This window comes from Letharia lupina (assembly GCF_014066315.1).
Source record: "Letharia lupina isolate WasteWater1 chromosome Unknown contig_5, whole genome shotgun sequence".
NCBI classification, from domain to species: domain Eukaryota; kingdom Fungi; phylum Ascomycota; class Lecanoromycetes; order Lecanorales; family Parmeliaceae; genus Letharia; species Letharia lupina.
Window position 1 is genome coordinate 2,321,262 of NW_023502974.1, and position 15,189 is coordinate 2,336,450.

The following is a 15,189-nucleotide window of genomic DNA, read 5'->3' on the forward strand; positions in this document are numbered from 1 at the left end:
GTTTGGTGTACTGCGTCCCAGCACTCCTGAACGAGAGCGCATGCCAATCTCTCCCGGAGCCTCACCACCCCCACCACGCTCCCTTGCCCCAATGCCCCTCAGCGAGTTCAACTCCCGCGAAGAGCTGCTCGCCGGCTGCAAAGATTGGGCTGCTCACCAAGGCTTCGCAGTGGTCATTGCTCGCTCACGATTCAATCGCCTTTGGCTCAAATGCGACCGAGGCGGCACGTACGAGAACCGCCGCAACCTCACTCCCGAACAACGAAAGCGCAAGCGGGGCGAGAGTCGTCTGCTAGGATGTCAGTTCAAGATGCTAGCAAATGTGAAGAGAGACGGGGCTTGGAAGGTCGAAACTGAGGTGGCTGAGCATAATCACGGTCCCTCAGAGGACTTGAGCGCGCATCCTACGTTGAGGCGCATGACGGATGAGCAAGTGATTAAGGTGAATGAGATGTGTGATGCCGGTAGGAGCCCGGCCGAGACTTTGGAGGAGTTGAGGATTCTGTGGCCAGATATCAAGGTGTTGACGAGGGACATCTACAATGCGAGGAAGAAGCATAAGACTCAGAAAGAGCTGACTGAGCTGGCTGCTGGTCAGCCGGAAGAGCAGCCGTTTGAGGATCCGAATGGCGTGTTCCCTGGTCCGAGTACTAATGGAAGGTGGGCTTGGCTTGAGGATGGCGACGAGGTGATGAACAAGAAGTCTAAGAAGCGAAGGAGGACGGCTCCTGTACCACCAATTGCAGTGAATTCAGCGCTTGATCCTCAGCTACAGACTCCCAGTATCTCTTCTGCCTCTCAGCAACCTGTTTCAGAAGCTGGTCAACAGCTGCTCAATGATTTCAATCAAAATCATCCTCAGCCAACACATCTCCGATACGGAGAATACGATTCCGCACCTAACACCTATCCACGTCAGCCTACCGCAAACGGTCCCGCTGAGCATTTCCCCTCCTTTCAGAACGCAGACGATGACTCTAACACCCTCTCACCATTCTCCAACCACCAAGCCAACACCACTCCCTCCCGTCTACGTTCTCAACGCCAGAATGCTCCTACCGCATCCATGTCTGCAGCGGCTGGGACTCCCGATGCATCTACTGGCGGCGCGCTGGGAGACCCGAAAAGGCAGAGCGGGGAGTTGATTATCTCGAGGATTGAGCGAATGGAAAAGGAGCAGCGGGATCAGAAGGGCATGTTGGAGCAGATATTGGGGGCTGTGAGGGTGACGCAAGGGAATTCTGAATGATCGGCTCAGCCGAAGATCATGGATGACGGCGAAAACATGGTCGACTATTTGTGCAAAGCGTTGTAAATATGGTCTGTTCTTTGCATGGCCGCTTGAGTCCACGGTCTGTGATGCGGAGTGGCTTGACACTTCACGTTGCTATGCAGCCAGGCGTTTTAGATGCTTTTGCAGCAAGCAAACCGTGGCTTGCACAAACCGAGGTAGCATTGGGCTTAACAGCAAGCAATTAAATACCAGCAGCATTGTCAATCATGTTGTAGCATTTGCCCAACTCGCATCACCAACAACTATCACACTACCGAAGACAGAAAAAGTACGACCGTCTATATCAGCCCTTGGCTTCGACCTTACCCGTTATATTGAATCGTATCTTGCTACTTTAAAAATACCGCCATCTACGCCAAAAGCTGGAAAACATCCTACGCAAGTCGGCCCAAGGTAGTCTGAAAACGCAAAAGAGCCCAGCCTCAGCCGGCCTCTCCTCTCGTCGTTCGGTCCAAAGCCCTCCAAAGTCTCCAACGAGGGGGTTATATTCCAAGTGCCGTGGGTGAGTGTGGAGTAGATTGTTCCTATTCGACGATATTCGTCGATTCTTGAAATTTAGCCCATTGGACGGATGGTGGGACATGTGTTTTGGGGGTGGAGTCTTTGGTGTTAGAGATGTCGTCTTGTCGCTTTCGAACCCGGTTGAGTTTGACTATTTCGTCGTTACGTCTTGCTTCGGCGACCCGGATGGGGAGAGGGGCGTCTGGTGGTCAGTTTTCGTGGCATTGTAACTCCGTACGTATATGTTTTGATGGAGGGATCGATAGTCTTGGGCATATGGAGTTGGTTTGTGTCACTTTCAGTAGTGCTTTGGGCCACTTTGAACAGTGCTTTGAGCAGATTTTCCTCGGTCAAGATGTAATAGTATACTCAGTGCTTCGCGGGAATTTGAGGAAAAAAGGGGGACACGCCCGAATGAGTATTGAGACCAGCTCTTCGAGCAAGGACAGATGTTTCAGTCGAAGCTATGGACTTGGGCAGAAACAGGGGGAAGACAAGGGGGGCCTGGGGGTAGAACGACCAAGGACTCACCCAACAGTGCTTGTGTCTGGAACAAATATTGAGATCTCCTACATTGCTGCAGAAAGCCAATAGTAACGATCATAAACATTCGCAGCTTAAGCCGAGCTACTCAGACTTCACACACTTTTCACTTTCAAATGCATGGATTTCCAAAGTGGTGTTGAAAGGTCTTTCACGTTTCCGGAACGCCATATCTATGCAATGGGGTATCCGCGAGAGTTCCAAAAAGGCCAACCCAAGCTGGGCAGCTAACCTCCCTTAGTGGGCCTGGAGAAGGAGAAAAGCATCAGCGTATGGGCGGCACTTTTGAAGGGCAGTCTTTACCCCAGCTTCTCCACCTGCAAATCAATTCTATCCGTATTCGTCACTTTCTTGTCCTTCTTCTCATCTTCCTCAGCGCAACCGCAATCGTAGAAGTCTCCAATTTTAGAACAGTCGAAGAGATCTTTCCCCAGAGATTTATTGACTTCGTTATGAACGTGGCATGCCCAAGCCGCAGCGGATGAGCGCGACGAGACTTGCGGAGGGAACTTGTTGAGGATCTGACGGAAGTGACCAGCACATTCGCCGCTTAGAACCAACATCAGCAAGCCCCTCATAAGAAACTTTTGTCTGAATATTTTGACACTTACCATGGATAAAGCCGTGCAAAGAGATGTATGTAGGAAAAGAGCGCCGTCTGCTCGTCCTGCGAAGGCTTATCCGGAAACTTCGCCATGGTCGTGTGGAATAACTTCCACGCAGCTCTCCCTAATTCCGCTTTTATTGTCTCATTCCCAATCTTGCCCATGATCGCACCCCCTTTCAGCACATCATCGTCCACGCTGACCTGGTGTATGGGAATGGAGCTGAAGGTCGCATCTAGGTTCCTTCGTCCAGAGAACGTCCAAGTCAGGAGCGAGACAAGACCGACGGCTGTAACTAGTAGGAGGAGGAAGCGTCGGTTTGGTACCGTGCCCGGGGTAGGCATGGCGCCCGAGGCGGGGGGAGGTAGAACGTTGGAGGGTCTTCAGGTAAGGTCAGGCGGTTCCATGGGCGGTCATTTCAAAGTTCGCTGATCATTCGCGCGGTTCACTGGCAGAGAAATATAGGCAAACATCAAAGAAGGAAAATGAGATAGGAACCTAGAGGTTAGAGTACGAAGAACATCAGACGAAGTTCTGAGCCTTCACAATTCTGTAAGGCTGAATTATGCGCTTATGCAGGGACTCGGGCATGCATAGGTACCTTAAGCTTCACCGATATCGCCGCTCCCAGAAGCCCCAAAATCTCACATAAACACTCAGCAACTTTTTTTCCACCTCCTCGCCTTCGTCTCACCTTGATATTCTAGTCATTGACAATTTACATAAAATTTGCTCCCATCAACCCCGCGTAATGCCGTTTCCCCCGCCGCCTGTAGAATCCATTGGTATTGTAACACGGCTCCAAGCTTCAGGATCATTTCTGACAGCTATGCAGATTGGGACAACATAGGCTTCAAAGTCCGCGATGGTATGTGCGAACATGCAGGATCACACATATTTCGAGGTTATAACTCACGCAGTCAATGGCCACATCGAATCTTATTACAGCGTCAATACCGGCAAATGGAGTGAACCCCAATTCGTCGCGGACCCTTATCTCCGCATACACGGCATGGCACCTGCCCTGAATTATGGCGAGCAAGCATTTGAAGGGATCAAAACATTTCGAACACCAGACGACCAGATAGCTATCTTCCGCACGATGGCCAACGCAAAACGAATGGCCCACTCTGCCGGATTTGTCGCGATACCCCCTGTACCAGAAACACACTTCGTCAAATGCTGTCACCTAGCAGTAGGGCTCAACGCGGAACATGTCCCTCCTCATCGTACCGGTGCTTCCATGTACATCCGGCCCCTGGTATATGGAAGCTCCGCACACCTCGGACTAACCCCGCCCGAAGAGTTTACCTTTGTTGTCTTTGTGGTACCGGTTGGCGTCTTCCATGGCGTTCATCCCGTCGACGCCTTGATTCTTGAGGAGTTCGACCGAGCTGCGCCGGAAGGTACAGGATCCGCTAAATTAGGAGGAAACTATGGTCCTGTCCTGAAATGGAGTGAAAGAGCAAAGAAAGACGGTTTCGGTATCACGTTGCACTTAGATAGCAGAACAAAGACCGAGGTTGACGAGTTCTCAACATCTGGCTTCGTTGGAGTGCATAAAGAAGGAGAAAAGTATACAGTGGTTGTGCCAGACAGCAAAAGTGTGATCAAGAGCGTCACATCCGACAGCGTCTGCGAGATCGCAAAGTCTTTAGGCTGGAAGGTGGAATGTCGATCAATAAAGTACGATGAAATATCCACCTTCACCGAGATCATGGCCGCTGGCACGGCTGCGGCGCTGGTACCTATCAAGTCTATCACGATGAGGTCGAGGAACGACAAATTTATATATCAAGGCGGAAGCGATAAGCCTGGACCGGCGTGTGAGAAGCTCCTGACTACACTGAAGTCGATACAACAAGGCAAGATAAAGGACCCCTTCGGATGGCTGGACTACGTGAAAGAACCTAAAGGGTTCCCGAGCATCAATGGAGCGTCAACGGACGGCGTGAACGGCGTGGACGGTAGTGTAGACGAGCTACCTTAGTTCAAAAAGTGATTACAGGTCATTTTTTGCCTATGAGCTTCCAGTGGCTTGCAGGTTTCTCCATATTCATGACACTCTCTCATTTCTTCTCCCTCAAAGCCCCCTACCATCTGAAAAGGCTTTCTCCTACTGTCCCTTCCCTTGTCCGGATTCGATGTTCCTGCGGTTGGTTTTATACTCGCGCTAAGAGAGCAATGTTCCTCTTTTTTACTTGTCCGTGAGTCACAGCACAATTTTGGAAAGAATATATACAATGGATTTAACATTCCTCGACCCTTTTTCTTCTCTAAATTGTCTTCACCGTCAGACCAAAAAGTCATACCTCTAGAACATATCATCGTCCATTCTAGCGACTCTCTACTCTACGAAATCCGTGTCTAATTCCTCAGACTCCAATCCAACCCACATCGCAACAGTGCAAGCCAGTGAAACCCAGACCAACTATCAAACCCCACCAGGCGCCATCCCGAAACCCCGTCCCACGCACCTACATCATGAACACAACACCTCCCCGCCGCCCATCTCACACAACCCAACTCGATCGAAAAATCCCCCCCGCGACATCTCCATCTCCACCCCCAACCCTTTCCCCAAAACCTACCCGACAATCCCGACCCCGACCATCACCGCTCACTCCGCCAAACCCACCCAACAGTACGTGAGAGATTGTCCCCATCCATCCAGCTTACGAATAACACCAAGCTCAACCACATCGCGCCCGTGACCGTGACGTCTACGTTACCAGACTCATTTGGTCATCAATTCCGCATAGGCGAAGGCAGCGGTGCGGGCGTTGTGTGCCGAATGCGTGGGATAAGCCCCGGCGCGGGGTGGCTGATGAGTGAGCGTGTTTTGGACGTGGGGGGTGGGATGGGAAAGGGAGATGGGTGATGGTGGGAGGGGAGGGGAGGAGTTTGCGATTCTACCAAATTCCCATCAGGATCCCGCACACACACACTCTGGAGATGGCCCACCGCACCGGTCCTGTCAACTACCTTTCCACCTTCCAAGACCCTTGAGTAACACGTCAGTCTCCGCTTACGAGGCGCTCGCGTGTGCTGAAGATGATTGGCTAGTCTCTCGCCCCCTCACCAAGGTAGCTTTTGATATCGTAGCGTAGGACGAGAAACTGACGTACATCCACCTTCTGCTCCTGAAACGTCTGTAGAACTTCGCCCACGGGTGTATCGGTCAAGAAACACAGATCCCCATTACATTCTGGGCTTTTGGGCTCGAATTCGCGGCCAGCTTGGTGGAGATTGATTTTTTGGCAGCCGAAGACAAGTGCGTGCCTATCGTATCCTGGTCGGTCAGAGAACAAAGATCGGCGAAGGTCATTATGCAATGAGAATTCCAGAACTTGAGAATTGTTTGAGCATTTGTAGAGTACACGGCAAGGCGGGAATGCGCGATGATATGTATTTAATGTCACAGCGATAACGCCCTACGAGCTATTCCCCGACTGGATTGACTGGAAGGAGGAGGAGAATGGAGGTCCTGTGTACCGTTCCACATATCCAACTTTTGCAGACGTGAACACTTGGTGCTTCATCCCCAATAGCTTTTCGTAGAATGCAACGGTTGCCGGGACAGAGCGTACGGTCAGGACGATATTGTAGATGTTCGAAAATGTGCAAACGCTGCGAGAGCGGCTGGAGAAGGAGAATGGAGCGGCAGTGACAATTCTGAACCTGGGAAAGAAAGGCGTATGTGCTCGGTAAAGAAGCAACCGGGTTCGAAGCGGTACGTTGTGGACAAAGTAGAGAAACCGCAGATGGGACAGCAATGCCACCTGCTAAGCCCGGCGAAAAAAAGAAAGGAGCCGTGGGGAAAACCAAGGGTACTGAGAATGAAGCAGAGCAGCAGTCCAAGCCGAACAAGGCGAAAACGGCGAAGAACGGTACCGTTGCCAAAGACTACATTCAGAATGACGAGTAAAAGCTGACTCTCAACCCAAAAGCTCGCCGGTAGCCACGCCTGACTGAAGATCAAGCCCAGCCCAGACGACAGCATTATGCACGAGCAAGCCTGCCTCCATGGAGGATCTCAGGGCTCTCTATTCGGCTCGGATGCGTTGCGCGACGATGTCCAACGTCAATGACGGGATTCATTGGATATACGCTTCATAGAAGGATGTGAAAAAGGTCGTTGGCAAGATTGAGAGAGTCGTCATCTTACCTACGGAAACCTTTTCGCTTGCGGGATGCTTGAACCGATGCTGCCTAGTCCACGATCACTGCCACTCGTGCTTCTGTACATCACAGTCATGACGGGGACTCAGCCCTTCAAAGAGTAATCATGAACTCCAGTACTGGAAGCTCTATGTTGGGATCATCCCGATACTTCCGTCACAACTCTGACTGGAGGTAATATACTAAAACTTGATCATCCAGAAAAATGACAGTCTCAAACGCCGTGTTCGTCTGTTCAGAAAAAAAAATTGGGTATTTAGCCGAGAATTTGTGCTGTCATGAACGAGGTCCAGCTCCAACAGAGCCTTGGGCCAGTGGAAATCAACTCCTCGTAATACTAAGTCTCTATATTTTTAAGGACTCGTACCGCAGCAGCTGCGACTTTTTCTAGCAGCGCTATTCTCAGTAACAATTTCTGCCGCTGATATTGGCTTCCGGGCACCCACTGACGGCAGTCAGCCAGTCGCTCAGCTTCTGCTTCCTATCTTCCAATCCGAAAGACGGAGTCTGCACTAGAAGGACGCTTCGATTCGATTGCAATGCCGTTAACTCGCTCAGATGGGTATTGGGCTGGAATACACATCGTCTGGATGGAGAAATGTCGCAAGAGCGATGATGGCATAGCTTTAGCGATGTCAGAGTAGTACCAGCTTTAGCGTCAGAGACTTACAGAGCAATGCACATTGCGCCAGTCAAGTAATTGCTATTCGCGTTCTGAACCAGGCCGTTAACGACGAACACACCAAGGAAGACAGTTGCAGTCTCAAAAAAGTCAACGTGCAAAGTCATCGGCTCGTTTGTTATCCACCCTAGGATGACCAAGATGGGCAAAGTGAAGAGTAAGAGCTGCATACTGCTCCCAATGGTAACGAGAATGGTGATATCCAAATTATTCTTCCATGCGACTACGCAAGCAGACAGGTAGTCTGTTACATTCCCCAAAAAGGGAAAGAGTATAAAGCCAAGAAGTGACTTGTGTGCTTTCCAGATCGAACCTTGGATGCTCGACACCAGGGCCAACGTACAGAGCGTGATGCATGTAAGGCTGACAGCGAGCCAAGTGATGGCCGCGAAGGGTCGAAGCGACAAGTTGGCCGCGTCGGCAGAAGCATCTTCCTCATAGTTTTCTGGGTCCTCGTAGAAATAGTCGCTGTGGGTTTTGAGTGTGAACAAAAGGTATACGATGTACAAAGCCAAGAGTATTATCGCAATTCCACGGCTTATGAGCAGCATGAAATTTTCAACATGAGCCGGATCGTAGTTCTCTAGTATCATGTAGAGCGCTGATGGTATCAAGAGGCAACACAAGGCAAGGAGATTGAGTGAGGTAATACTTTTTGTCGTGAATGAATTGAAGGATCCCCGGCTGTACTTCATGCCGTGGGCAAAGAAGCACGAGCCCATTATCTGGCCTTTTTAGCAAAAACCACAGCGGCAAGAAGTCACCGTGAGAGCACATACGAGGAGAGAGTAGCACAAAACACTACCGATTACACTGAGTTGCACCAGACGTATTTCACCTTTGCATAGAGCTACTATGCCAACCTTGGCAGAATCAATAAAGACCCATGGCCTAATAGCGGTAGGTGTGACACATACAACAAACTCAACAAGGTTATCCGAAAACGCGACAAGCAACCTTCCCAGAGCTGGATTCGAGTTCGCTGACAAGTCTTCGCAAGCTGAGTGCACGAGACCAGATAATGGAATAATAGCCAAGAAATTGAATATAAGGACGACATCTGGGGCCAAGGGAGTAACAACAGCGACGAGTGCCAGAGGAAGAAAGACCAGTAACAGGTTCAGGTAGCTCTGTGGCAAAGGTTGTAACAGGTTACGATACCCTCCTGAGCGTTGGAACATCCGCCAGACGTAGCCCAGCCAACGTGACCACCAGTAAGAAGCTGGTCGAAATGCCGACTTTCGCCCCTACACGAAGGAGTCAGTATTCTAGTGAGTCATGATGCATATTTGAGCTGGATATCGGGAGAAATTGCGCGCGGAATTTGGCCTGCAACCCAAGATCCGATATGAACGAGGAAAAGATCAATCCCGAAGACGCGCAGCTGGTTTATGATTCAAATTCAGCGTTGCCATGATTGGGAAACTTTCAGTAAGTGACAAAGCATTCTAAGGGAGTACGCTACGAGGAAATGCCCCTGAATCTAGGACTGTGACCAAGGTACCAAACAGTGGAGAGCAAACTCATCATTGACGTTATCAAACGGTGTGCAGTTGGTTACATGGCATGTTTGCGGAGTACGGTAGGAGCAGACACCCCCGAGACATGGCCTTCCCAAGTACTGGTAGTCAAGAGGGGTGAACGAACTGGGAAAGACATGCCTGAGGTACAAAACGTTGCCCGGTGACGTGCCACAATTGTGCTGGCCACCGAACCCACCGCCTATTATCCCTATGCCAAGGCGTTTGGAATGCGGCTTCTGTGCCCCCAAGCATTCTGGTCTCATTGCCATACAGCTCTGTATCTGCGTCCTCTCCATGAACGATCGGTGTGGATTCCTCTCGAGGTCTTCTGGATGCTGTCCATTCCCAGCCGCCAGCTGAATGGCCAAGTTTCCTGAGGTTGGACCGGTTGGACCTAGCTGTGAACATAATTATTTAGTTTTGGAAAAGGTGGGTTACGAATGGAGTAAGAAGTCGACAGTGCCTTACTGTCGGACATCCCTGAACACTTGGAGATCAGGCCCCTCGCACGCAATCAATACACATATGTATGTGCTAGAGCCGCTAAGGCGGCGGTGGATAGAGGAAGTCAATCGCAGGTTGACATAGATTTAGAGAAGGAGCACAAGTAATGTGTTGGGACTGGCAGCGACTTCCTTCAAGTAGCCTCATATACCTGGCCAAGCTGCGCGTGCCATCGAAGCGTATGAAGCTGGAAGGTAAGAATGGTAAGATAGCTAAGTACGTACCTTAAAAAGACAGCTATCAAAGCTACTTGGCTAAGTCCAATAGGACTAGCATGATGAATAGGGCGGCTTACCTAATCGTTTGGTCGTGCCGCTGGCCTGATTATCTAAGGTAGCCGTGTTGACTAAACCGTAAGGCTGAAGACCAGCCCCAAATCCGCTCATTCAACAATATAACAACCATACACTGTCATTGTTGGCCAAGCGATGCTTACTTCTAAGGCTTTATAGCTGGTTACTTTATACTTGTCTTACTTCTAATCTATAATTTATAAGTTAAAGATCAGACGGACTCACCTAAATGCCTGTGGTGGACAGAGACCTTCTCTTGCAATGCTTGACCCTTTGACCGCCTTAAGTATCGCGAGCTCTGTCATCCAGATCGTCGACTTCGGATGTAAGCTAGTTTCACAAAGTCAAGAGATATACTATTCCGCCAATGGCGCGACAAAAGATAATGTGACAAGTGGCGAGATTACTAAGGATATCAACCTCCTATACAAGGATCTAACCAGTAAGGACCAAAACTTCCAAATGCTAGACGACGATGACAGAGCACTTGGAAAGCTCGTCGGTGCATGCCTGCGAGAAGTAGAAGCATTGATGAACCTCCTGGCGGAGTTGGAGGTGCCGCCAGATGCAACGCAATGGAAAAGCTTCAAGAACGCCATCAAAAGTGCACGAAAGAAAGGGAAGGTCAAGGATATTGAGACACGATTGCTCAAGATACAGAAGCAGATTGATTCTCGATTACAAGTAATGATGACGTACGTATCGCCAAATTTGTGATACAGTTTACTCGACTAACTCCTTCGCTTTAGCAACCAGCAGTCTGAACTATCCAAGCGAATGAACCACATCTCCAAGGAGCATACCCTAATGCAGATCGAGAGCGTTCACCACATGGAGCAGCTAAAGGCTGACATTCGGAGATACGCCGCGCGACAGGCTGATGACAGCAATCGCGCCCAGATCCTAATTCAGAAACTCGGCGACCTGGCCGAAGAAGGTCACAGAGTGGCGAATGAAGAAAAAATCCTCAAGAGCCTTGAGTTCACCGAGTGGAAGCGCAGATTCAATGATGTTCACAAAGCTCACACGCAGACTTTCGATTGGATGTTGGAAGACTCCAAGGACCCTGCCATACCACCCACAGGCTTCAAGGAGTGGCTCCAAGGTAAAAATGGTATCTATTGGATCTCTGGGAAAGCAGGGTCTGGGAAATCCACTCTCATGAAGTTCCTCGCCGAGAACCCACGCGTTAGCCACTATCTCCAAGATTGGGCGGGTCTTTCTGCAAAACCGGTATTGATCTCCTGGTTTTTCTGGGCTGTTGGATCGGCTATGCAGAAGTCCAAAGAAGGTCTCTTTCAGTCGCTGCTATTCCAGATTCTGAGACGATGCCCTAATCTCATTCCGATTGTCTGCGAAAGTAGATGGCAAGAAGATAGTGCATACGGCGAAGAGAGCGATCCATGGACCCTTGAGGAACTCGACGCTGCTTTTGTCATCATATCAAACCAGCCCACGCCCGGGATACTGTTCTGCATGTTCATTGATGGCTTGGACGAATATGATGGACGACCCACCGAAATTATAGACAGGCTCCAACTCTTGGCAAAAGCTGAAAACATCAAAATGTGTCTCGCCAGTCGTCCTTGGACTCCATTCAGGATAGCTTTCGCTGAAGGGAACTGCGATGGCTCACTTCTACTCGAAAGACATACGAAGCATGATATCGAGCGCTTCGTGAGGGATATACTAGAGAAAGATAAAAGATTCACCCAAGCAGAGCGAATAGACAAGAAATATGGTTTGTTTGTCCATGAAGTGATTGAAAGAGCCCTCGGTGTATTCTTGTGGGTGTTCTTGGTAGTCAATCAGCTTTTGAAAGGATTGGGAGAGCGGAACAAATTAGAAGACCTCCAAGCAAAACTCGACACAATGCCGAAAGACTTGGAATCTTATTTCAAGCAAATATTCGATGGAATTGACACAGCACACCGGACGGAATCTGCCAAGGTGTTCCTTCTGACGACCCATGCTGTGCAGCCACTCTCTGTTGCCTGCTATCGCTATCTCGAGAAAGAACATCGCGAGCCGGGCTACGCGCTTGAAGCGTTGATCGAGCCGATGTCCCCAGAACAACTGACGCTCGTACACGAAGATGTTAGGGATCGGATCAATTTCCTGTGCAAAGACTTACTCGAGGTGAATGAGACCCTTACCGACCAAAGGCTTGATTATCAAGTGGACTTCCTCCATAGAACTGTAAGCGATTTTCTCATGGAAAAGGACATGTACCAAGACCTGGTTCAACGCGCGACCGACAACGATACAGCCAAATGGGATCCTCACCAAGCACTCTGCTACGTAGAGCTGGCCAGAGCGAAGAGCTTGCCTCTCAAACATGGCATTCAAAACCGACTCAACGTCGTGTTTTCTCTCGTTGACACACTCATGTTCTATGCCCACGAAGTTGAAATAGAGCAGAAAGCGCCACAGACCAAATTACTAGAACAACTCGATCGAGTCATCTCGGACTACGCTGATAATGGTATGGTCTATCACTGGACAAATGCTCGCGATCCACCAAGAGGCTTGTACTTCGACGAATACAACTACAACAGCTTTCTCGCGTTGGCAGTTCAGAGTCGCCTAGGCTTGTATGTCAAGGAGAAGCTCGATAGCAAACCTAACCTTCTGCGCGCCAAAAGTGGCCGCCCGTTTCTGGATTACGCACTGCGACCCAATATTGTAACCCCGACTAGACTTCCGCAACTTGTGGAGTTTATCGATTTCGACATGGTTCGCTTGCTTCTGGACAAGGGAGCCAACCCCAACGAAAAGGTATCGATTTACGGCAACATCACCGTCTGGGCGCTTTTCCTCCTCTCATGCTACGAGAAAAAGGATATCAAAAGTTCCCAAGCCAAAGAAACCTGGTTCAAAGCGGCGGAGTTGATGATCAGAAAAGGCGCTGATAGGAAGCTGAAGCTTGAGACTACGCGGCGAGAAAAAATGGCGAACCACTTAGAGGCGGAGACGGCTGCGCTGGTGAAGACGGCAAAGTATCGAAGAGTGGTCACTCGAGGAGGGATTATTGAAGTAGATGTCCCAGTGGAGCTCACGGCTGTGAGTATCTTGAGGGAGATCTTCGGCGATGGCAAGATTGCGGAGATAGAGGCTATTGTGCCCGAGACATCGAGCTGGAGTGTGTGGAACTTGATACCCTGGACTTGACTTCACGACCTGCTTATGAAGGTGGAGGTTAAACAACATGCCATTTCTGTTGAACTGACGACGTTTTCCTTGGTTCGATCGGCACACGGCCAAAGGAGTCAGCAACTTCGATCTAATGGGTTAGCATCGCTATTTGATGATGACGAGCCAGAGCCATAGCCAGATACCTGATCTCTGAGCAGGCTTCGTCCATTGATGCTAACGAGATCGTCCGAACGCTGGAAAATTTGACAAAAACCGATTGGGACTTCCATGAGCTCAGGGGTGGGCGGTTGATGAGAGGACCGGTTGTCATACCTACTGGTAAGTCATTATTTAGTGGGCAAATCCAACGCTTCGGTCTCCGAATCCCAAATCTCCTCTTCACGCCAACACGCCCCAACTAGCACATGGATGGAGCTTCAGCTCCAGTTTTCAGTGGTGAACCACGAAGTGTGATTCCCTTCATACTGGAAGTGACAAGCCTTGAAAACATGAATCACCATCAGTCACCCTCACACCAGATTCACACGGGTCGCGGTAATCCAGTCCACAGTCCGACCTTCTGCTTCGTCAACGAGTTTCTCGCCTAGAATCCGAGTTACGACACCGTGGATTGTCAATTCACACGGTCTCACTTTTGACTTGGTGATCAAAACCTCAGTCATATTGGAATCAGAATCAGAGCACCACGCTTCCGTCAATGTCTAAGACTCGGTCGTGTTAAAGTGGACTCTTGGATGCCTTATCCTTGACATCTAAATCAAAAGGTAATCCCCGCGCTATCATCCCACCATAGGAGCTCGATGAGTTGGCTGGTAAGAAGAGGTCTATCGGAAACCTCAACACAAAGCCAAATGGCCGAAACAGCCCGGTTTTTTCTAGCACAGACCTGCCCGTGTCAGACCAGGTACCATTGCTATCACGCGGATGAGCTGGTCGACATAAGAGAATGGAGATGCAGTAAAAGTCATGCATAGAGGGCGAACATTCCGAACGAAGCTGTTGAAGGTCTACAGTTTCCGGCGCGTTGCCAGAATAAAGTGACAATGTTTACGAACTTTTCCTGAATTTCGTCAATTTACCTGCAAGGGAATTGCTTTTTATGCGTTTCATCCTCTTGATCCGACATGGTTTGATAGCAAAAGCCGATTTGTTCTGGTCGATACCCACAGAAGTATGCGCAAATGAAAAGAAAGAGAGCTTTCTCCTCCTGGGATTCGGAAAGTTTTCAATTCCCTCTGTGCATGACTTTTGCTATACTCTCTTACTACTTACCCGATTTCCCGGTAGCTGTTGGATGCGAGCGAGTAGCTCCTACGGAAGGACGCCGAGCCGGCGAGGTCTTGATCGATATATCGAGTGTGCCGCGTAGCACCATGGGCGCTGTCAGTGTTACCATAACGGGCTAATTTTACGTTGAATATCGAACTATCGATCGTTTTTCCCCACCAGATGGGATTCGAGACTCTTCTCTTTCGAAAACTTGTCTTTTGAGTCCTTCAAACGGTCAGGACTTCGATTCGCCAGTATCCCAGCCTTTCAGCAAACTCAACGATACTGTGACTACAAACCGAAGCCGTGACCGATGCGATTTTCCCTCCTTGAGTCATTCTGTCGAACTTCGTCGCTGCTCGTTCCAGCACCTGTTCATTGTTTTCAACCCCGAGTGGAGGTTGTCAGTAAATGTGTTGTTGATGACAAGCTGGAGTCGATTAGGTTCTATGTCATCGGTCTTCTCGGTATCATTCAAGCTAGTCGCCGAATAAGCGAGGAGAGCAGTGCCGGATGCTACAATGAGAGACATCTGGTTATATACCTTTGTACATATATACCACTTGATGGCGCCCAAGATTGCTTCGGTAATAGACATTTATGTATACCACAAGCGTCGCAGAACGTTGTGCGTCCT

General features: G+C 49.6%; 3 protein-coding genes across 3 annotated transcripts; 2 read left to right on the forward strand and 1 right to left on the reverse strand.

Annotated features, from left to right (window-relative positions):
• Positions 1 to 2,565: 2,565 nt before the first annotated feature.
• On the reverse strand, positions 2,566 to 3,287 carry HO133_008882 (uncharacterized protein; the record flags this gene model as incomplete). Its single annotated transcript, XM_037299745.1, has 3 exons — positions 2,566 to 2,584; positions 2,642 to 2,887; positions 2,950 to 3,287. 3 exons carry the CDS (start codon positions 3,285 to 3,287, stop codon positions 2,566 to 2,568), a joined length of 603 nt encoding a protein of 200 aa, XP_037155746.1.
• Positions 3,288 to 3,694: 407 nt separating this feature from the next.
• On the forward strand, positions 3,695 to 4,933 carry HO133_008883 (uncharacterized protein; the record flags this gene model as incomplete). Its single annotated transcript, XM_037299746.1, has 3 exons — positions 3,695 to 3,728; positions 3,779 to 3,811; positions 3,864 to 4,933. The coding sequence occupies 3 exons, from the start codon at positions 3,695 to 3,697 to the stop codon at positions 4,931 to 4,933; spliced, it is 1,137 nt and encodes a 378-aa protein (XP_037155747.1).
• Positions 4,934 to 10,388: 5,455 nt separating this feature from the next.
• Positions 10,389 to 13,298, forward strand: HO133_008884 (uncharacterized protein; the record flags this gene model as incomplete). Its single annotated transcript, XM_037299747.1, has 2 exons — positions 10,389 to 10,822; positions 10,877 to 13,298. The coding sequence occupies 2 exons, from the start codon at positions 10,389 to 10,391 to the stop codon at positions 13,296 to 13,298; spliced, it is 2,856 nt and encodes a 951-aa protein (XP_037155748.1).
• Positions 13,299 to 15,189: the final 1,891 nt, after the last annotated feature.